The sequence below is a fragment of the Schistocerca serialis genome, chromosome 10 (genome assembly GCF_023864345.2).
Source record: "Schistocerca serialis cubense isolate TAMUIC-IGC-003099 chromosome 10, iqSchSeri2.2, whole genome shotgun sequence".
Lineage (NCBI taxonomy): Eukaryota > Metazoa > Arthropoda > Insecta > Orthoptera > Acrididae > Schistocerca > Schistocerca serialis.
Genome location: NC_064647.1, coordinates 124,926,234 through 124,950,472, shown reverse-complemented (window position 1 = coordinate 124,950,472; position 24,239 = coordinate 124,926,234). Strand labels below are relative to the sequence as shown.

At 44.7% G+C, this 24,239-nt stretch overlaps 1 protein-coding gene across 2 annotated transcripts in view; it reads left to right on the top strand.

Annotated features, from left to right (window-relative positions):
* The window catches only part of LOC126425192 (ammonium transporter Rh type B), a 228,198-nt gene that overhangs the window by 122,877 nt on the left and 81,082 nt on the right, over window positions 1-24,239 (top strand). For both annotated transcript variants that reach the window (XM_050088146.1, XM_050088147.1), the window contains exon 4: window positions 10,463-10,613. In XM_050088146.1, coding sequence (XP_049944103.1) covers window positions 10,463-10,613 — 151 coding nt within the window. The remainder of the gene's footprint in view (window positions 1-10,462; window positions 10,614-24,239) is intronic.

Sequence of the window (24,239 nt, the reverse complement as noted above, 5' to 3'; positions counted from 1 at the left end):
TTGGTAAACGGTCCATTTTAACACGGGTCATGTATCACGAAGCAAATACTGTCCGTACTGGCGGAATGTTACGTGATACCACGTACTTATACGTTTGTTGTTGTGTCGGTATCTGGGCCGACACCGTGAAGTTGAGATGGCTGAAAAGGCAAGCTAGACTAACGCTGTAGCCGATAGGGCACGCAAGGCTAACGCAGACGGGCGTGAAGTCTGGAACATGAGAACTTATAAATGAATAAGAAGAAAAGTATGTAGATGCTTATTACTTATCTTTTTATTAGTCCTTGGAATACATCTCTCTTGAATACTCGTAAGCTATAGGCACTGATACAAATGGCGCCTTGCTAGTTCGTAGCCATTAACTTAGCTGATGGCTATTCTGTCTCTCGGCTAATGAGAGAGAAAGGCTTCGTACATCTGGTCGGTAGCTAGGTTCTCGTACAACTGGGGCGAGTGCTCTCTCGTATCACGAGACCTGCCTTGTTGGTGGCGCTAGGTCTGCGATTACACAGTGGCGACACGCGGGTCCGACATGTACTAAATGGACCGCGGCCGATTTAAGCTACCACCTAGCAAGTGTGGTGTCTGGCGGTGACACCACATTTGTGACTATTACAGCGCCATCTATGACGAAGCGAAAAAAGTGGTCCAACTAAAACATTCATATTTCTTTACGTACTACACGAATATGTAATAAAAAATGGGGGTTCCTATTTTAAAAAACGCAGTTGATATCCGTTTGACCTATCGCAGCGCCATCTAGCGGGCCAACCATAGAGCCATTTGGTTTCCCCCATCAAACTGGACGAGTTTCATTTTTTGTAGTTTTTTCGTTTGATGCTTATTTCGTGAGATATTTGGCCCATTCACTATCAATGGACCACACCCTGTATAGAGAATTCTCATCTCTTCCGTTATTACCATCCATTCTTAAAGGCTTCTGACGTTATATCGCTAAACTACCTCATTTTGTGCAAAGAGCCACCGGACCTGTGAACGTCCGTCATCCCTCGAACAAGTGGCGAATCCTAAATAGCGATGACGCCACGATTCTGCCGGAGTGAAGAGAATTGGGCCGACCGAAAAATGGCAGACTGCAGTACTAAGTGAAATGTGGTGCTGTACCGAGTACTTCTGGGAGGGACGGAGCAACCAAGACAGACCGCTCCTTGCCCACACAGGTGACTCGCATGAAGTTTGAAACGCTGTCACCGTGCCTGGTTAAGGTGCCACGTTGAGTGACTCATCCAGTGAGCGGACCCCCACCACAGTGGCTAAAAGTTTGCCGACCTTGCCGCCTGTCGATACCCAGAGATTGTCGCATTGGATTCCAAGAGGACAGACACGTGCGGGCGCTTCACCCCCCCCCCCCTCCCTCCCTCTGTGTGCGCCAGCACGTGCGGCTCTGAGCCCGGTAGTCCTTTGCGAAGGTGGGTGGGAACTGCTTCACCTTCCAGCCGATTCACTTCTTACGTCTCTTCGCCTCTCGACTGTCTGAGCAGTATATGGCCACTTCGAACAACCTCCTCGTCACAGCACGTTATAATGCTTTCATTCACTGAGAAGGCGCTGCTTGAAGAAGTTTTAATAATTTCGTGGAATCTGAAATTTAAAAACCTCTCTCACACCGGCCTGATTTAGCTTCACTGATCAGGATAGTAAAAAACATGCGTATATTAAGGGAATTTTCATTCGCAAAGCAGGCTTATCACATTCACACAGTTCAATAATGTTCTGTCCTCATTAAATTGAGCTTAACTTTAATTCCATAAGGCAGTGAAGTAATTTCGAAGTCTCGGTGCGACGAAAATTGCCAGTCGATCTCTTGAAAACATTTGTAATAATTATTAGCTTTCGGTGATCACAGGGGGAAGCCCGGAGATCTGCTGGTAAGACCGTGTTAGCCCATTTATTGAAAGTAATAAACTGAATATCTTGAGCGTACAAAGCGGCAGGTTCGTCCAGTGTAAATCAGACGTTCCCCACTGATCCCGTGCAACACAGCGTAGTAAGCAGACACTGTCAATAATAATCAGTCAAATAATACGCGAACACACTTACTTTAGTTTAGTTCATGTATTAAATTCCTTCTCATACAGAATCTCATCAAGATGGCAACTAGCTCAACAATACATACATATACATCTTCGTTCTTTCACATAGAGTAAATATCTCTGGAGTGAGCATTGCGTTCTGCGCATGTTGTCAACATTACACCAGGATTGTCACGTGTTTCGGGACTTCGCTGTGTGTGTGTGCTTTCTGCAGCGTTTGAAATTTATAATATCAAGAGTTTTTGTTGTGTTTCACCGTTTTTTGAAAGTGTAATAGCGATGGTGAATTACTGTTGTTGCTACGGATGCAAAGAAAAATATGTGAAAAGAGGGATAGTAACTTTTCATGGGTACATACCATGTAGCTCTAATTATAGTTATCACATTAGTAAGAGACACTGTATATGTTTAAAAATTTCGAGACGCATTATAATTAAGGCTTGATTCTGTAGAACTATTTTTCTACGATGTTATGACTATATAACAGATATTACGGCTCGTACAAAAGCTTACAAACAATCGCTTCCTCTTAAATTTGCTAGTGGAACAGGAAAGGGAATGGTTAGTTGTTTTAGCAAATACTATCCTCCATGCATTTATCAGTGACTTGTCGATTATGTATATAGATTACTCAGTCTACTATTTATTTAAAAAACTCTGAGCAAGTACGTAAAATGCGTTAAATAAATACTTCAAAGTATCACCAGTAAGAAAAATTGTGCTTTAGGTCGCAAAAACGAGGAAATAAATACGCAGAAATAGCAGAAAAAAAGGACGAATTAGCAGGTATATAATCGGTAATATGTGGCAAATTCGGTGTTTTTCGGACACTTGCAAAAGTACTAGCGTACTGTCAAGTCGTTTTGCAAGATTATCACTGCAAAAATGTACGTCAGGCTCTGTAATACTATAAAGTGCCGTATCATACCGAAAACTACCAAAAGTCGAGTGCATCTGAACTGTGACACCTGTCTCAAAGAAGCAGGATGTAATATCACTTGCCGTTAAATGTTACGTAGCTGGTTTATTCCTGGTATCAAATGGATACTGTTAAAATGTCTGCGCAACATATATAAATAATCGACGACACGTACGAAAATAATCCGTCTGTACTAGGGATGTAGTGACATTCTAAATATTCAGGGCGCTATACGGACAAACACACGACGTCCCGAGATCACGTGACCAGGCCGGCAATGTAAGTTGACAACAGAAAATCTCTTCTGCGCATGTGAATGCTCACTCCAGAGACATTTACTCTATGTTCTTTCACGGCTAATCGGCAAGATCTCAATCCTTCTTTTCATAAGAGAAAACGTTGATAGCAGGGAAGCTATTCCGTGGAGTAAATGCACGCTCCAAGGAATAAAAGGGCTTGAAACTACTTTGCATTTATAATCATCGTATATTAAAGTTTACGAATCGGTAAGATAAGAAGGGATATTTCGAGATATGTACTGAGTTATATAATTTATAAAATTTCTGAAAATATCGCGGAGAGACCGTTGCAAGAGACATTACAAAGTTAATGAAAGATCTTAGCTCTGATGACATTGCAACTTATTTCATGGGATTGAACAGGGTGGCATTCGATTTTGGAACAGATATTAATTATTTTTTCAATAAAATAACAAACAAATTCAAAAAATTGGCCGTTATTGTACACCCTTAAGATTTTATATGTATTTTCTTGAGTAAAAATACTTTTACCCAGAGAAAACTACACGAATCGACGAAAGGGCTTCGCGGCGTGCGAGGGTAATTAGTGGGAGTTCTGAACGCCACAACTTTCAACCTAACACAAGATTTCAATAACTGCTTTGAAATTGATGATATTGTCTAGCGTAGTAGTATGAATATTTAAAAAATTGCTTGTACCAAATGGCGACATTCTGAAATAAAAGTAATTATTTTCGATATAGAAACCCGACCCCAAAATCGACATTAAAATATATCCCAAAAACCGTACATACTACGTCAGGAAAATCGCTGGCAGATGATGCTGTGGTGTATCGAGAGGTTGTAACAATGGAAAATTGTACTGAGATGCAGGAGGATCTGCAGCGAATTGACGCATGGTGCAGGGAATGGCAATTGAATCTCAATGTAGACAAGTGTAATGTGCTGCGAATACATAGAAAGATAGGGTGATCAGACTCCAGTTAATCGATATAATTTCGTCAAAATGAGAGTCTTCGGACCACGGAGAAAAAAGGCCAACTGTAAGGTGCTGTCATTTCCGATTAAAGGCTTTGTTCAATTGCAGTATTACAAAACACAAGTTGAAACGTTAAACGCTTGTTTCTCCAAAACAACATTTGGCAACCTGCAACTCATGAAACATACAAGCGATTTCATTACACCTTTTTGTATCTACATCTACATCTACATCCATACTCCGCAAGCCACCTGACGGTGTGTGGCGGAGGGTACCTTGAGTACCTCTATCGGTTTTCCTTTCTTTTCCAGTCTCGTATTGTTCGTGGAAAGAAGGATTGTCGGTATGCCTCTGTGTGGGCTCTAATCTCTCTGATTTTATCCTCATGGTCTCTTCGCGAGATTTACGTAGGAGGGAGCAATATACTGCTTGACTCTTCCGTGAAGGTACGTTCTCGAAACTTTAACAAAAGCCCGTACCGAGCTACTGAGCGTCTCTCCTGCAGAGTCTTCCACTGGAGTTTATCTATCATCTCTGTAACGCTTTCGCGATTACTAAATGATCCTGTAACGAAGCGCGCTGCTCTCCGTTGGATCTTCTCTATCTCTTCTATCAACCCTATCTGGTACGGATCCCACACTGCTGAGCAGTATTCAAGCAGTGGGCGAACAAGCGTACTGTAACCTACTTCCTTTGTTTTCGGATTGCACTTCCTTAGGATTCTTCCAATGAATCTCAGTCTGGCATCTGCTTTATCGACGATCAACTTTATATGATCATTCCATTTTAAATCATTCCTAATGCGTGCTCCCAGATAATTTATGGAATTAACTGCTTCCAGTTGCTGACCTGCTATATTGTAGCTAAATGATAATGGATCTTTCTTGCTATGTATTCGCAGCACATAACACTTGTCTACATTGAGATTCAATTGCCATTCCCTGCACCATGCGTCAATTCGCTGCAGATCCTCCTGCACTTCAGTACAATTTTCCATTGTTACAACCTCTCGATATACCACAGCATCATCCGCAAAAAGCCTCAGTGAACTTCCGATGTTATCCACAAGGTCATTTATGTATATTGTGAATAGCAACGGTCCTACGACACTCACCTGCGGCACACCTGAAAACACTCTTACTTCGGAAGACTTCTCTCCATTGAGAATGACATGCAGCGTTCTGTTATCTAGGAACTATTCAATCCAATCACACAATTGGTCTGATAGTCCATATGATCTTACTTTGTTCATTAAACGACTGTGGGGAACTGTATCGAACGCCTTGCGGAAGTCAAGAAACACGGCATCTACCTGTGAACCCGTGTCTATGGCCCTCTGAGTCTCGTGGACGAATAGCGGAATTCAGTAACCACCCAGCAGTGATGCAAATGCCTGTAAAAGGAAAAAGCGCTGCCGAAGCAAGAAAATGGCTCTGAGAACTATGAGACTTAGCTGGCCGGAGTGGCCGTGCGGTTCTAGGCGCTACAATCTGGAGCCGAGCGACCGCTCCGGTCGCAGGTTCGAATCCTGCCTCGGGCATGGATGTGTGTGATGTCCTTAGGTTAGTTAGGTTTAATTAGTTCTAAGTTCTAGGCGATTGATGACCTCAGAAGTTAAGTCGCATAGTGCTCAGAGCCATTTGACACATTTGAATTATGAGACTTAACTTCTGCGGTCATTAGTCCCCTTGAACTTAGAACTACGTAAACTTAACTAACCTAAGGACATCACACACATCCATGCCCGAGGCAGGATTCGAACCTGCGACCGTAGCGGTCGCGCTGTTCCAGACTGAAGCGCCTAGAACCGCTCGGCCACCACGGCCGGCGAAGCAATAAAACCTGGACTACGGAGCAATAAGTCTCAGAGGATACTAGTTCTCCGGCGATAACTGATCACTGAAATTATTCAAAGCCTGGTCGGACGACCGTCGTAAATGAGTAAACCAAAGCCAGTTGGTGTGTATCGCCCCAAGATTCAGGTCGTGGTGAGTGAAGGCAATGGCTTCAGCAGTGACTGCTGGCTGTGCGTTGCAGTGCTGCTGTGGCGATCCTGCTCAGCCGGTGATGCACTTGCAACTGACTGCGCCGTCACTGAACGGCTACTTAACTACACACTTGCAAGACAGATACTTTCCCGGTGTTACCTCAATCGCACGATGGACGGATCCAAGAAGTCCCGTGCACGTAGCGAGCGACAGGCGCGAGGCATACGTAGCGGATAGCGAAACTGGAGTCGTACATATCCGCAGTGTCTGCCGGAATCTAGCATCAAAACGACTGACCTGTTTTGGTCGGCCGCTACGGTGATACAGTAGTCGACCACAAAGTATCTGCACTGGGGCTGAGGGCACTTCGGTCTGCTTATCATCAGTTTTTGTTGTGATAATTTAATGAGTGAATGCCGAGTCAGTTGATAATATCTTGGACTCATCCATAGTGTGATGCGTTTTCCTTAGTCACCACTGTACTTGTCCACTGTAAGGTCACTGCGAACTTGTGATAACGGCCACAGGAGCCAAGTGCCATCGTATGCACGTGGCCCCACTTGGGCTAGGGGCAGTTTGTATACCTGACAGAAGATTCGTCTTAGTGTCACTATCATACAAAGGTCAAAGGATGAATATTGCACACTTCCTCCTGCTTAGAGCAAATGGTTTGATTCTTTTAGGGTCTGATGTGGTCTACAGTGGGCTTAGTGGGACTTACGAAGGTACATTAGTTAATGGGTGGTTGCTCGGAAAACCGCAAGAAAAGTTTTTTACTATATTTTTCGCCGTCACCAGCGGATCAAAACCCAGCCAAGCATTCCAATATGGCTACGCACACAAAATGGTTGACATTTTTACTATATATTCCTAAATTCCCGATGTCGAATAACCTTAAAAATTTTCTTCATATCTTTATCCGATCCCAAGATACAGAGTTTCAAGTTTACCCTACTTTTACCCGTAAAATCCGGTATGAAGCGAAATCTAAATAACACGCAACCACTGAGAATTGGTCAAATTATAAGGATAAATTCTCTATGCGTTTATCTAGAAGAGCCATTCCCAGGTTTCAAAAATGTTTATCCGTTATCGAGAAACACCATAAAAATTGTTTTTTTTGTATAGAAAACCCGTCGTGGATTCTGAGACGTCTGTGCACAGCAAATGGCTGTAATTTTTACGATATATTCTTAAGATCTCGATTTCTAACAACCTTGAAAACGTTCTTCACATCTTTATCCTTTTACAAGATACAGAGTTTCAATGTTACCCTACTTGTACAAATAAAATACACACGTAAACTCCGGTTCGAGGCGAAAATATAGTTTATAAAGTGGCGTAGTACGAAGAAATGTGCTGTAAAGTGTCTCCGTTATAATCTGGAGCCCCATTTTGTTGTACATGCAAAGTTTCTTTGCGCATAAAGTCCGGCCCGAGGTGTAAAATGAGTTTTGAATTATTTTAGTTTCACATAAGTAAAGTATCTAAATTTTTCTTACCAATATATTTCTTCTCATACGAGTTACATGCCCTGCTGCAGCAGAGAAAAGAAGAGAAATGCGGAAAAATGCTCCTGTTGGAGCACAAAAAATTGGAATATGTTCCTGTTTACTTAAGGGGGGTAGGACGTCAAACGGGCCGACTTGGAGCATATCAGCGCACACTCCGCTGCAGAGTGAAAATCTCATTCTGTATAGAGAAAAGTGTTACGTATGGACAAGTATTGTCCTGTTGAAACATAGGGTATTCTCGCGTTAAAAGTAACACGTGAGGACGCAGTATGCCCATGAAGTACTGCTGTGCCAGAGTTCACCCAGTCACCAACAGCGGCGACCTGAAGTCGTACTCGATGGCTCCTCACACCCTAACACTGCTGAGCCTCCACAAAACGTTGAAATAATAGGACCTCTTCCCAGGTCGCCGCAAATCTCGCAGACGATGATCACTTGTGGTATGCAGAAGTGCGATTCAGCGTTGAACACAATACGACGCTGCTCATCAGCTGTCAATGCTTCATGGTGATGGAACCCTCCAAAGGCACCCATTTGTATTGCGGTGTTAATGGCATCCTACAAATAGGACAGTAAGTCCCTAGTCCGGCTGCTGCTTGTCTCTAACCATTGGTGCTGGAGGACACAGAATTTTACATGACACAACATGGAGTCCAGTACTTGTTCTTGGTCGGCAGGCACAGATGTGAAGAAGTTAGGATGTGCTTAGGGCACAATATGGGGATCCTGGTTATCAGATGTGGTTGACCAGAACTTTTGCGACGAGTATGCCCACCATCCTCTTCCCATCTATTCCAACCTCGAGCCACTGCCATATTCGAATGATCTATAAATCTGGATACTACACGACTCTACCAGTCAGAATGAGGCACCTTAAAGTGTGAGGTGCTGATAATGATGTCTCACAATTGCACGAGAAAGTGTCCTTCAGTAAACGCTCAACATCTGACGCTGTTCACACGTTTTATATGCTGTACATGACCTGATAACAACACCAAACACCAACAATACTAAAGCATTTTGGGGACAGTTCTGCCTCTCACAGAAAGTTTGCAACTCTAATAATTTACGTACCTGCCGATGTGTATGAAGTTACATTGACATCATGCCATGTCTTCTGGGTGTTTCAGTGTTTTTTGTGAGACAGTGGATATAAACTGAGCAGTAAGATTATGCACACGCCGATAGCATATATTTACCGAAAATTTACGATCGGTAACAACCATCCTTCATGAGGGATGTTTTCCGCGTTTCGGTCCTAGACTAAAGAATGTATTACACTGAGATGAAAAAAGCCATGGGTCAGCTGGTAATATCGTGTGTATTTTCATTTTTCGAAGCTGTGCACCTTCTCGACGTGCCATAGACTCAACAAAATGTTGGAAGTCCCCTGCAGAAATACTGAACCATGCTGCCTCTATAGCTGTTCGTAATTGCGGAAGTGTTACTGGTGCAGGATGTTATGCACGAACTGACCTCTCGTGGTTATGTCCAGTAAATGTTCTATTAGGTTCATGTCGGGCGATTCGTGTGGCCAAATCGATCGCACGAGTTGTCCAGAATGTTCTTGAAAGCAGTCGCGAACAATTCTAAAAAAATGTTCAAATGTGTGTGAAATCGTATGGGACTTAACTTCTAAGGTCATCAGTCCCTAAGCTTACACTTAACCTAATTTATCCTAAGGACAGACACACACACCCATGCCCGAGGGAGGACTCGCGAACAATTCTGACCCGGCAACATGGGACATTGCCATCCATAAGAATTCCATCATTGTTTTGGAACCCGAAGTCGATGAACGGCTGCAAATGGTCTCCCAAGCAGCCGAACATAACAATTTACAGTGAATAATCGGTTCATTTGGAACAGAGGACGCACTCCATCAATGTAAACACAGCTCAGTCCATTATGGGGCCACCACCAGCTTGCACAGTGCCTTGTTGACAACTTCGGTTCATGGCGTCGTGGAGTCCGCACAACACTCGAACCCTACCATCGGCTCATACCAGCTGAAGTAGGGTCTCACCTGACCAGGCCACGGTTTTCCAGTCGTTTATGGTCCAACCGATATGGTCACGATCCCAGAAGAGGTCCTGCAGACGGTGTAGTGCTGTTAACAAAGGTGCTCCCATCCGTCGTCTGCTGCAAAATTTCGCCGCACTGTGCAACCAGATACGTTCGTCGTACGTCCCAAATCAATGTCTGCAGTTATTTCACGAAATGTTGCTTGTCTGTTAGCACTGACGCCTCAACGCAAACGCTGCTGCTGCCGGTCGTTAAGTGAAGACCGTCGGCCACTGCGTTGTCCGCAGTGAGAGGTATCGCCTGAAATTTAGTTATCTCGGCGTAGTCTTGACGCTGCGGATCACGGAATATTGAATTTCCTAACAATTTCAAAATAAAATGTCCCAGGTGTCTATCTCCGTCTACAGTTCCGCATTTAAAAGTCTGTTAATTCCCCTCTTGCAGCCGTAACCACGCCAGAAACCTCTTCACATGAATCACCTGAGTACAAATGACAATTCCGCCAACGCACTGCTCTTTTATACCTTGTGTGAGTGATTGAGCATATCGCTGTCACACGACTTTTGTCACCCCACTGCACTGCATCATGATGGACTGCTGACTTTTGGTTTGTCCAATCTGCTAATGTAGAGCTGTAAAGGATTCAGTTGGCTTCGGCTTTGGCTGCCCGCCTTATCTTAACTGCTATTTCGGCATGTACTGTACGTCGTCCTCCTTTTGCAGTCTTCTACAAGCTGACCTGACAGTTGCCACTATCCTGATTTCAATGGGGGCCGTGCTGGGCAAAGTGACGCCGCTGCAGCTCGTGGTTATGGGGTTCATAGAGACTGCCATCTGCACAGCCAACGAACATCTGGGAGTCTCAGTGCTCAAGGTAAGCTGGGCCCATCCTTAGCTGATGCAGTCTCCTTAAAATTCCTTTTCCCAGAATTCAGTATACTAGAAAAATCTATTTTGTAAGCCTATAAATTCTTATATCTGCCACTATGATCGTTGTTATTAATATCACAATTGTTGTCATTATTATTGTGGTGTCACCACCAGACACCACACTTGCTAGGTGGTAGCCTTTAAATCGGCCGCGGTCCGTTAGTATACGTCGGACCCGCGTGTCGCCACTATGAGTGATTGCAGACCGAGCGCCGCCACACGGCAGGTCTAGAGAGTCTTCCTAGCACTCGCCCCAGTTGTACAGCCGACTTTGCTAGCGATGGTTCACTGACTACATACGCTCTCATTTGCCGAGACGATAGTTAGCATAGCCTTCAGCTACGTCATTTGCTACGACCTAGCAAGGCGCCATTATCATTTGCTATTTATCTTGTGATGCATGTACCGTCAGGCCGATGTTCAGCAATTATGGATTAAAGTTAAGTATTCCAGAAGCTACGTACTTTATTTGCTAGTCTCCATTACTTGACCTGTTCCAGACCTCACGCCAGCCTGCGTGAGCTTAAACGCGTGCTTTTCGGCTTCCTCCTCATAGTGGCTTGACTGTCTTGCCAAGCCACAACTGTTTGGCGACGAGGATGGGATACAAACTGTTGTGGCTTGGCAAGACAGTCAAGCCACTATGAGGAGGAAGCCGAAAAGCACGCGTTTAAGGTCACGCAGGCTGGCGTGAGGTCTGGAACAGGTCAAGTAATGGAGACTAGCAAATAAAGTACATAGCTTCTGGAATACTTAACTTTAATCCATAATTGCTGAACATCGGCCTGACGGTACATGCATCACAAGATAAATAGCAAATGATAATGGCGCCTTGCTAGGTCGTAGCAAATGACGTAGCTGAAGGCTATGCTAAACTGTCGTCTCGGCAAATGAGAGCGTATGTAGTCAGTGAACCATCGCTAGCAAAGTCGGCTGTACAACTGGGGCGAGTGCTAGGAAGACTCTCTAGACCTGCCGTGTGGCGGCGCTCGGTCTGCAATCACTCATAGTGGCGACACGCGGGTCCGACGTATACTAACGGACCGCGGCCGATTTAAAGGCTACCACCTAGCAAGTGTGGTGTCTGGCGGTGACACCACAATTATTATTAACATTATTATTATTATTGTTCCTCTTATCACTATTAGTGGCAGCAGAGCCAATATTAACTTTGTTAGTTCACTGTCAGCACAGTTTACTCATACTACCACTTAAGACATTCAAATCATTATAATACTAGTTGTCTTAGTTATTTCTTAGTTAACTATGGTATAATAGATACTGTATGTGTGAAGGCCTGGTCTGATATAAGAGAGGGCCTGATGGGTCTAATCAGATAAAATAAATAAATATGACTGACGTGAATTTTTCACAGAAGAATGAATCGACTGGTAAGGAGTAGACCCCAGGGAACATCAATTCGGGTTGCAGAGAGAACATGTAAGGTACGTGGAGTATTCAAAAAGTAAGGTCCAATCAGTCGTGAAATAGAAACCACAGTGAAAATCCGATAAAGCTTTGCGTAGGTGTGTTGGACAGTGACTCTAGCATGCCCGAGGATCGCGTCACGCATGTCTTTTCAGTTCTGAGCGCACAGTGAGCACGTAAAGATGCCTAGAAAACAGTGTCTCCCGCCAAGAATGAGGCCCAGGCATGATATTACGCCTGATGTCATACAGCCCACATAACATACCTGTAATGCGTTTCCTTCAGCATGACAATTCTTCGGTGCATTCTGCAGGGTAAAGATGCTCCTGCAGCGTTTTCGATGGGAAATGTTTGATCGCCTTCCATACAGCCTGGACTTTTCCCCCCACTGATTTTTATCTGTGCTCACAAGAACCGCTGCCTATGAAGCCAGCTATTTCGCACAGACAACGAATTGCAAAGCAACATAGAGAACGGGCGAAAAGTGCAGACGGCTGCCTTCTATGACGAAGGTATTGGGAAGTTAGTACACCGCTACGACAAATATCTCAGACGGAGCAGCGACTATGTAGAGACGTTGCTGGGAGGCGCGGCTAACTATTGTAAATAAACACCTTTCATTTTCACTGTGGTTTCCATTTCGCGACCGATCGCACCTTACTTTTGGAATATCCCTCATGATATTGAGTGTATGACATAAAACATTTCTAGAAGAAAGGCAAACATCAGTTAACAGCATTTGCAGATTTAGAGAAAGTCTTGAAAATGTTGACTCGAATACACTCTTTGAAATTCTGACGGTAGCAGGGATGAAATACAAGAAGCGGATTGTTATCTACAGTTTTTACAGAATCCAGACGTCGAAGGAAATGAAAGGGAAGCAGTAGCCCAGAAGAGAGTGAGACAGGTTTGTCAGCTATATCTTTGACCACTCTGTAAGGTAAACCAACAAGAAATATAGGAAGTTAAATAAGTTTCAGATATAAGAAATGAAAACATCTATTAACTGTGACATAAAGTCATGTAAGAGGTGTGCACTCATTCCGAAACTTAGCAACGTTGAAACAGTTTGTTTGGCAATTTATTTGTTTAATGATGCATTTCAGTGTAATCATCATCAGATAATCTGAAACAATAACACCACCTCAAACAGCACAGTGCAAACAGATTGATAATTGGAAAGTTATTGCATAAATACGAGAACTGTCCGGAAAATAAAGTCTGATCGGCAGTGGACTGGAAACCACAATGATAATCAAAAATGTTTTGTTCGCAAAAGTCCAGGCTGTGTTGTGGGTGCCCAAACATTTCCCATCGAACAACCTGCTACACTACTGGCCATTAAAATTGCTATACCAAGAAGAAATTTAGATAATAAACGGGTATTCATTGGACAAATATATTATACTAAAACTGACATGTGATTACATTTTCACGCAATTTGGGTGCATAGATCCTGAGAAATCAGTACCCAGAACAACCACCTCTGGCCGTAATATCGGCCTTGATACGCCTGGGCATTGAGTCAAACAGAGCTTGGATGGCGTGTACAGGTACAGCTGCCCATGCAGCTTCAAGAAGATACCACAGTTCATCATGAGTAGTAACTTGCGTATTGTGACGAGCCAGTTGCTCGGCCACCATTGACCAGACGTTTTCAATTGGTGAGAGATCTGGAGAATGTGCTGGCCTGGGCAGAGTCGAACATATTCTGTATCCAGAAAGGCCCATACAGGACGTCGTGCATTATCCTGCTGAAATGTAGGGTTTCGCAGGGATCGAATGAAGGATAGAGTCACGGGTCGTAATACATCTGAAATGTAACGTCCACTGCTCAAAGTGCCGTCAATGCGAACAAGAGGTGACCGAGACGTGTAACCAATGGCACCTCATACCATCACGTCGGGTGATACGCCAGTACGGAAATGACGAATACGCGCTTCCTATATGCGTTCACCGCGATTTCGCCGAACACGGATGTGACCATCATGATGCTGTAAACAGAACCTGGATTCATCCGAAAAAATTCTTGCACCCAGGTTCGTCGTTGAGTACAGCGTCGCAGGCGCTCCTGTCTGTGATGCAGCGTCAAGGGTAACCGCAGCCACGGTCTCCGAGCTGATAGTCCATGCTGCTGCAAACGTCATCGAACTGTTCGTACAGATGGTTGTTGTGTTGCAAACGTCCCCATCTGTTGACTCATGGATCGAGACGTGGCTGCACGATCCGTTACAGCCATGCGGAGAAGATGCCTGTCATCTCGACTGCTAGTGATAGGAGGCCGTTGGGATCCAGCACGGCGTTCCGTGTTACCCTCCTGAACCCACCGATTCCATATTCTGCTAACAGTCACTTGATCTCGACCAACGCGAGCAGCAGTGTCGCGATACGATTAACCGCAATCGCCATATGTTACAATCCGAGCGTTATCAAAGTCGGAAACGTGATGGTACGCATTTCTCCTCCTTACACGAGGCATCACAACAACGTTTCACCAGGAAACGCCGTTCAACTGTTGTTTTTGTATGAGAAATCGATTGGAAACTTTCCTCATGTCAGTACGTTGTAGGTGTCGCCACCGACGCCAACCTTGTGTGAATGCTCTGAAACGCTAATCATTTGCATATCACAGCATCTTCTTCCTGTCGGTTAAATTTCGCGTCTGTAGCACGTCATCTTCGTGGTGTAGCAATTTTAATGGCCAGTAGTATAGTTTGTCCTTATTGCCCACCGACCGAGGTGGCGCAGTGGTTAGCACACTGGACTCGCATTCGGGAGGACGACGGTTCAATCCCGTCTCCAGCCATCCTGATTTAGGTTTTCCGTGATTTCCCTAAATCGTTTCAGGCAAATGCCGGGATGGTTGCTTTGGAAGGGCACGGCCGATTTCCTTCCCAATCCTTCCCTAACCCGAGCTTGCGCTCCGTCTCTAATGACCTCGTTGTCGACGGGACGTTAAACACTAACCACCACCACCACCTTATTGCCCCTGAAGTGGGCGGCCGAGAACTGCCATGGACAAAGAAAAACATGACAGTTATGTTATGTGGGCTGCATGACGGTAGGTGAAATCCCTCATTAGGCCCAAATACTTGGCGGGAGACTAGATTCTAAGCATCTTTACGTGCCCACTGTGCGCTCAGAACTGAACAGAGTGAAGTGACGCGATTTACGTGCATACTGCGATGCAAAACATCGATATAAAGCTTCATCAGACTTTCACTGTGTTTTTCACTTCGTGGTCGAGCAGATCTTACTTCGCGAATAGCTCTTGTATTTCACAAACTGATGCAAGATTTGTGTAAAGCTACAGTTTTTTTTTTGTTTTGGTGGGGGGGGGGGGGGGGGGGGGAGCGGTCAGCAGTCTCCTGACTGGTTTGATCTGAGCCAACCTCTTCATCTCAGAGTAGCACTTGCAACCTACGTCAATTATTTCCTAGATGTATTCCAATCTCTGTCTTCCTCTACAGTTTTTGCCCTCTACAGCTCCCTCTAGTACCATGTAAGTCATTCCCTCATGTCTTAGCAGATGTCCTATCATCCTGTCCCTTCTCCTTATCAGTGTTTCCCACATATTCCTTTCCTCTCCGACTCTGCGCAGAACCTCGTCATGCCTTACCTTATCACTCCAACTAATTTTCAACATTCTTCTGTAGCACCACATCTAAAATGCTTAGATTCTCTTCCGTTCCGGTTTTTCCACGGTCCATGTTTCACTAAGATACAATGCTGTGCTCTAAACGTACATTCTCAGAAATTTCTTCCTCAAATTAGGTCCTATGTTCGATGCTACAAGACTTCTCTTGGCCAGGGATGTCCTTTTTGCCATTGCTAGTCTGCTTTTGATGTCCTCCTTGCTCCATCCGTCATTGGTTATTTTGCTGCCTGGGTAGCTGAATTCCTTAACTTCATCTGCATCGTGACCATAAAACCTGATGTTAAGTTTCTCACTGTTCTCGTTCCTGCTACTTCTCATTACTTTCGTCTTCCTTCGATTTGCTATCTGTCCATATTGTGTACTCATTAGACTGTTCATTCCATTCGGCAGATCATGTAATTCTTCTTCACATTCACTCCTGGTAGCAATGTCATCAGCGAATCGTATCATCGATATCCTTTCATCTTCAATTTTAATTCCACTCCTGATCCTTTCAAATGGTTCAAATGGCTCTGAGCACTATGGGACTTAACATCTGTGGTCATCAGTCCCCTAGAACTTAGAACTACTTAAACCTAACTAACCTAAGGACATCACACACATCCATGCCCGAGGCAGGATTCGAACCCGCGACCGTAGCAGTCGCGCGGTTCCGGACTGAGCGCCTAGAACCGCAAGACCACCGTGGCCGGCTCCTGATCCTTTCTTTTATTTCCACCATTGCTTCTTCGATGTCCAGATTGAACAGTAGGGCCAAAAGACTACATCCGTATCTTACTCCCCTTCTACTACGAGCACTTCGTTCTTGATCGTCCACTCTTATTATTCCCTCTTGGCTCTTGTATATATTGTATATTACCCGTCTCTGCCTATAACTTACCCCTATTTTGTTCAAATAACTTACGGCTTTGCTGCCGGGTGACGTCGTTGAACACCGCCGATATTTCGACAGGAGTACACCCTGCCATTCTCAAGGTACAAATGCGAGGAAGAAGAAATGTGCAAACAAATTTAATACTTCGGTTCACAGAGGAGAAACAAGGAAGACACCATACACAGAACAAGTGTCAACACAAAGATAACCAACATCAGAAATATCTATACTTACTATTAATCAACAGGTGAGGTAGCACTAATTCTGTCCCTCTGCTTTTTGACGAGAGACAGAGCCGGATTCCAAGCAGCATTTAAACAAAATCCACCATCTCTGTTAATAAGGTTGCTTGATAGTCTGATTTCAACAGCTTCCTTAATAACACTATCCCAATAGCTGGACGTGCAAGCCAGAATCTCCGTGTTGTTGTATTCCATAGGATGACCGGTGTCAAGGCAATGTTCTGCAATAGCGGATTTGCTCGGCTGTTGTAAGCGTGTGTGACGCTTATGTTAAATACACCGGTCTTCCACAGTCCTGATTGTCTGACCAGTATATGACATGCCACAACTGCAAGGAATACGATAGACCCCAGCCTTACGCAAACGAAGATCATCTTTTACTGACGCCAACAGGTCCTTAATCTTAGGAAGAGGTCGAAAAACACATTTCACATCATATTTCCGCAAAATACGCCCAATCCTGTTGGAAATGCTTCCTGCGTAAGGCAAAAAGGCCGTAGACTTAGGTGCCACTTCGTTGCTATCGTCACTCGCCCGTTGCACAGAAGGCTGATGGCGCAACGCACGTTTGCTCTGCCTCTCACTATAACCATTCTGACGAAAGGTGACTTCGAGATGTGCTAGCTCAGCTGCCAAACTTTCAGGGTCTGAGATAACGTGAGCCCTGTGAACCAAGGTACGAAGTACTCCTTCAGGCTGAGCTGGATGGTGACAACTATCAGCTCGCAGATAAAAGTCAGTGTGGGTAGGCTTCCTATAAACACAATGTCCCAACGTACTATCAGTCTTTCTTTTGACCAACACATCAAGGAAGGGAAGGCATCCATTCTTTTCCGCCTCCATAGTGAACTGAATATTCGGGTGGATTGAATTCAGATGTTCCAAAAAGCGGTTTATTTCTCACTACCATGAGGCCAAACAACAAAAGTATCGTCCACATATCTAAAAAAACACGCAGGTTTCAAAGCACGTTCCTCAAAGTCCTCCATAAACAAATTGGCCACTATCTACATCTACATCTACATCTACATTGATACTCCGCAAGCCACCCAACGGTGTGTGGCGGAGGGCACTTTACGTGCCACTGTCATTACCTCCCTTTCCTGTTCCAGTCGCGTATGGTTCGCGGGAAGAACGACTGTCTGAAAGCCTCCGTGCGCGCTCTAATCTCTCTAATTTTACATTCGTGATCTCCTCGGGAGGTATAAGTAGGGGGAAGCAATATATTCGATACCTCATCCAGAAGCGCACCCTCTCGAAACCTGGCGAGCAAGCTACACCGCGATGCAGAGCGCCTCTCTTGCAGAGTCTGCCACTTGAGTTTATTAAACATCTCCGTAACGTTATCACGGTTACCAAATAACCCTGTGACGAAACGCGCCGCTCTTCTTTGAATCTTCTCTATCTCCTCCGTCAGACCGATCTGGTACGGATCCCACACTGATGAGCAATACTCAAGTATAGGTCGAACGAGTGTTTTGTAAGCCACCTCCTTTGTTGATGGACTACATTTTCTAAGGACTCTCCCAATGAATCTCAACCTGGTAGCCGCCTTACCAACAATTAATTTTATATGATCATTCCACTTCAAATCGTTCCGCACGCATACTCCCAGATATTTTACAGAAGTAACTGCTACCAGTGTTTGTTCCGCTATCATATAATCATACAATAAAGGATCCTTCTTTCTATGTATTCGCAATACATTACATTTGTCTATGTTAAGGGTCAGTTGCCACTCCCTGCACCAAGTGCCTATCCGCTGCAGATCTTCCTGCATTTCGCTACAATTTTCTAATGCTGCAACTTCTCTGTATACTACAGCATCATCCGCGAAAAGCCGCATGGGACTTCCTACACTATCTACTAAGTCATTTATATATATTGTGAAAAGCAATGGTCCCATAACACTCCCCTGTGGCACGCCAGAGGTTACTTTAATGTCTGTAGACGTCTCTCCATTGATAACAACATGCTGTGTTCTGTTTGCTAAAAACTCTTCAATCCAGCCACACAGCTGGTCTGATATTCCGTAGGCTCTTACTTTGTTTATCAGGCGACAGTGCGGAACTGTATCGAAGGCCTTCCGGAAGTCAAGAAAAATAGCATCTACCTGGGAGCCTGTATCTAATATTTTCTGGGTCTCATGAACAAATAAGGCGAGTTGGGTCTCACACGATCGCTGTTTCCGGAATCCATGTTGATTCCTACATAGTAGATTCTGGGTTTCCAGAAATGACATGATACGCGAGCAAAAAACATGTTCTAAAATTCTACAAGAGATCGACGTAAGAGATATAGGTCTATAGTTTTGCGCATCTGCTCGACGACCCTTCTTGAAGACTGGGACTATCTGTGCTCTTTTCCAATCATTTGGAACTCTCCGTTCCTCTAGAGACTTGCGGTACACGGCTGTTAGAAGGGGGGCAAGTTCTTTCGCGTACTCTGTGTAGAATCGAATTGGTATCCCGTCAGGTCCAGTGGACTTTCCTCTATTGAGTGATTCCAGTTGCTTTTCTATTCCTTGGACACTTATTTCGATGTCAGCCATTTTTTAGTTTGTGCGAGGATTTAGAGAAGGAACTGCAGTGCGGTCTTCCTCTGTGAAACAGCTTTGGAAAAAGGTGTTTAGTATTTCAGCTTTACGCGTGTCATCCTCTGTTTCAATGCCATCATCATCCCGTAGTGTCTGGATATGCTGTTTCGAGCCACTTACTGATTTAACGTAAGACCAGAACTTCCTAGGATTTTCTGTCAATTCGGTACATAGAATTTTACTTTCGAATTCAATGAACGCTTCACGCATAGCCCTCCTTGCGCTAACTTTGACATCGTTTAGCTTCTGTTTGTCTGAGAGCTTTTGGCTGCGTTTGCACTTGGAGTGGAGCTCTCTTTGCTTTCGCAGTAGTTTCCTAACATTGTTGTTGTACCACGGTGGGTTTTTCCCGTCCCTCACAGTTTTACTCGGCACGTACCTGTCTAAAACGCATTTTACGATTGCCTTGAACTTTTTCCATAAACACTCAACATTGTCAGTGTCGGAACAGAAATTTTCGTTTTGATCTGTTAGGTAGTCTGAAATCTGCCTTCTATTACTCTTGCTAAACAGATAAGCCTTCCTCCCTTTTTTTATATTCCTATTAACTTCCATATTCAGGGATGCTGCAACGGCCTTATGATCACTGATTCCCTGTTCTGTACATACAGAGTCGAAAAGTTCGGGTCTATTTGTTATCAGTAGGTCCAAGATGTTATCTCCACGAGTCGGTTCTCTGTGTAATTGCTCGAGGTAATTTTCGGATAGTGCACTCAGTATAATGTCACTCGATGCTCTGTCCCTACCACCCGTCCTAAACACCTGAGTGTCCCAGTCTATATCTGGTAAATTGAAATCTCCACCTAAGACTATAACATGCTGAGAAAATTTATGTGAAATGTATTCCAAATTTTCTCTCAGTTGTTCTGCCACTAATGCTGCTGAGTCGGGAGGTCGGTAAAAGGAGCCAATTATTAACCTAGTTCGGTTGTTGAGTGTAACCTCCACCCATAATAATTCACAGGAACTATCCACTTCTACTTCACTACAGGATAAACTACTACTAACAGCGACGAACACTCCACCACCGGTTGCATGCAATCTATCCTTTCTAAACACCGTGTGTACCTTTGTAAAAATTTCGGCAGAATTTATCTCTGGCTTAAGCCAGCTTTCTGTACCTATAACGATTTCAGCTTCGGTGCTTTCTATCAGCGCTTGAAGTTCCGGTACTTTACCAACGCAGCTTCGACAGTTGACAATTACAATACCGATTGCTGCTTGGTCCCCGCATGTCCTGACTTTGCCCCGCACCCGTTGAGGCTGTTGCCCTTTCTGTACTTGCCCAAGGCCATCTAACCTAAAAAACCGCCCAGCCCACGCCACACAACCCCTGCTACCCGTGTAGCCGCTTGTTGCGTGTAGTGGACTCCTGATCTATCCAGCGGAACCCGAAACCCCACCACCCTATGGCGCAAGTCGAGGAATCTGCAGCCCACACGGTTGCAGAACCGTCTCAGCCTCTGATTCAGACCCTCCACTCGGCTCTGTACCAAAGGTCTACAGTCAGTCCTGTCGACAATGCTGCAGATGGTGAGCTCTGCTTTCATCCCGCTAGCGAGACTGGCAGTCTTCACCAAATCAGATAGCCGCCGGAAGCCAGAGGATTTCCTCCGATCCATAGTGACACACATCATTGGTGCCGACATGAGCGACCACCTGCACATGGGTGCACCCTGTACCCTTCATGGCATCCGGAAGGACCCTTTCCACATCTGGAATGACTCCCCCCGGTATGCACACGGAGTGCACATTGGTTTTCTTCCCCTCTCTTGCTGCCATTTCCCTAAGGGGCTCCATTACGCGCCTGACGTTGGAGCTCCCAACTACCAGTAAGCCCACCCTCTGCAACTGCCCGGATCTTGCAGACTGAGGGGCAACCTCTGGAACAGGACAAGCAGCCATGTCAGGCCGAAGATCAGTATCAGCCTGAGACAGAGCCTGAAACCGGTTCGTCAGACAAACTGGAGAGGCTTTCCGTTCAGCCCTCCGGAATGTCTTTCGCCCCCTGCCACACCTTGAAACGACCTCCCACTCTACCACAGGTGAGGGATCAGCCTCAATGCGGGCAGTATCCCGGGCAACCACAGTCGTAGTCCGATCAGGGGATGCGTGGGACGAGCTGGCCGTCCCCGACAAACCCCCATCCGGACCCCCACAGTGATGCCCATTGGCAACAGCCTCAAGCTGTGTGACCGAAGCCAACACTGCCTGAAGCTGGGAGCGAAGGGATGCCAACTCAGCCTGCATCCGAACACAGCAGTTGCAGTTCCTATCCATGCTAAAAACTGTTTTGCAAAGAACGTATGAACTAATCTACAGAGAGCGCAAACAAATCGACAAAATTTAAACGGTTATTAAAATACAAGATTGCCTAGTAAATGCAGTAATGCTGCTACTTGCGCACTGCTGACACTGCTCGGCGGCGGAAGGAGACTAAGCGAAATTACACTATAGGTGACAACGGGCTTCCCATTGCAACTCCATCAGTCTGTTCGTAGTACTGACCATTGAATAAAAAGTAATTGGAAGTCAGCACATATCGAAACAAATTTGTTAACTCGACACCAAACTTAACCTCAATTAGCTGCAACGAATCAGAGAGGAACGCGAGTGAAAAGAGAAACCACATCAAAACTGAAAAAATATCAGAGTCATTCAAACGCAGTCCCTGCAATCGACGTAAGAAATCTGCACAGTTCTTAATGTTATGTTCACACATACCTACTAGTGGGTTCAACAAACTAGCAAGATGTTTAGCTACACGATATGTTTCTGAATTTTTTTGGGATTGGGTGGACGGTGCCTCTTGGTCGCAGTCTGACTGGGAATTTCAATCTGTAACTGCTCGTCATTCGGCGAAATTTGAACGTTTCCTTGGCTCTGTGTCTAATTCTAATTCTCGACGTTCTGTGATCAATCTCACGGAGATAACGTTTGACGACGCAGCTTTGTCTGTGCTGGGGAAAGGTTTGAACTTCGCACCGACGCCTAAGAGTTTACCAGTCCTTGATTTTATTAGTTCTATCGAACAAGCTGTTTATAAACTACTTTCCGAGGCTGCGGAAGATGTTAGGAGGGAAGCTTGTCGTGTGTTGACTGGGGCCCGTCCACCCAAGTGTAACATTACAGCAGCTGAGACGGCTGCCTTACGTTCACTTACAATGGATCCTGATATTGTTATTTTACCTGCGGACAAGGGAAACGCCACCGTTTTGTTGAACAAGCACGATTACATACTTTCTGATTAATAGTAAGTATCGATGTTTCTGATGTTGGTTACCTTTGTTTGTGTTGACACTTGTTCTGTGTGTGGTGTCTTCCTTGTTTCTCCTCTGTGAACCGAGGTATTAAATTTACTTGCACATTTCTTCTTCCTTGCATTTGTACCTTGAGAATGGCAGGGTGTACTCCTGTCGAAATATCGGCGGTGTTCGACGACGTCACCCGGCACCAAACCCGTAAGTTATTTGAACATTTAATTCGCCGGGAAAAGTTAAAGTCTTACCCCTATTTTTCTCAGAATTTCGATATTACACCATTGTATATTATCGAACGCTTTTTCCAGGTCGAAAAATCGTATGAAAGTGTCTTGAATTCTTTTAGTCTTGCTTCCATTATCAGCTGCAACGTCAGAGTTGCCTCACGAGTGCATTTACCTTTTCTAAAGCCAGACTGATCGTCATCTAGTACATCCTCAGTTTTTTTCCATTCTTCTGTATATTATTCTTATCAGCTATTTAGATGAATGAGCTGTTGAGCTGATTGTGCGATAGTTCTCGCATTTGTCTGCTCTTGCATTCATCGAAACTGTGTGAATGATATTTTTGCGGAAGTCAGACTGTACAGGGTGATTCAAAAAGAATACCACAACTTTAAAAATGTGTATTTAATGAAAGAAACATAATATAACCTTCTGTTATACATCATTACAAAGAGTATTTAAAAAGGTTTTTTTTCACTCAAAAACAAGTTCAGAGATGTTCAATATGGCCCCCTCCAGACACTCGAGCAATATCAACCCGATACTCCAACTCGTTCCACACTCTCTGTAACATATCAGGTGTAACAGTTTGGATAGCTGCTGTTATTTCTCGTTTCAAATCATCAATGGTGGCTGGGAGAGGTGGCCGAAACACCATATCCTTAACATACCCCCATAAGAAAAAATCGCAGGGGGTAAGATCAGGGCTTCTTGGAGGCCAGTGATGAAGTGCTCTGTCACGGGCTGCCTGGCGGCCGATCCATCGCCTCGGGTAGTTGACGTTCAGGTTTCATAACTAACCTTTTTCGTAGGACTCTCCATACAGTTGATTGTGGAATTTGCAGCTCTCTGCTAGATCTGCGAGTCGATTTTCCTGGGCTGCGAACAAATGCTTGCTGGATGCGTGCTACATTTTCATCACTCGTTCTCGGCCGTCCAGAACTTTTCCCTTTGCACAAACATCCATTTTCTGTAAACTGTTGATACCAACGTTTAATACACCACCTATCAGGAGGTTTAACACCATACTTCGTTCGAAATGCACGCTGAACAACTGTCGTCGACTCACTTCTGCCGTACTCAATAACACAAAAAGCTTTCTGTTGAGTGGTCGCCATCTTAGCATCAACTGACGCTGACGCCTAGTCAACAGCGCCTCAAGCGAACAAATGTACAACTAAATGAAACTTTATAGCTCCCTTAATTCGCCGACAGATAGTGCTTAGCTCTGCCTTTTGTCGTTGCAGAGTTTTAAATTCCTAAAGTTGTGGTATTCTTTTTGAATCAC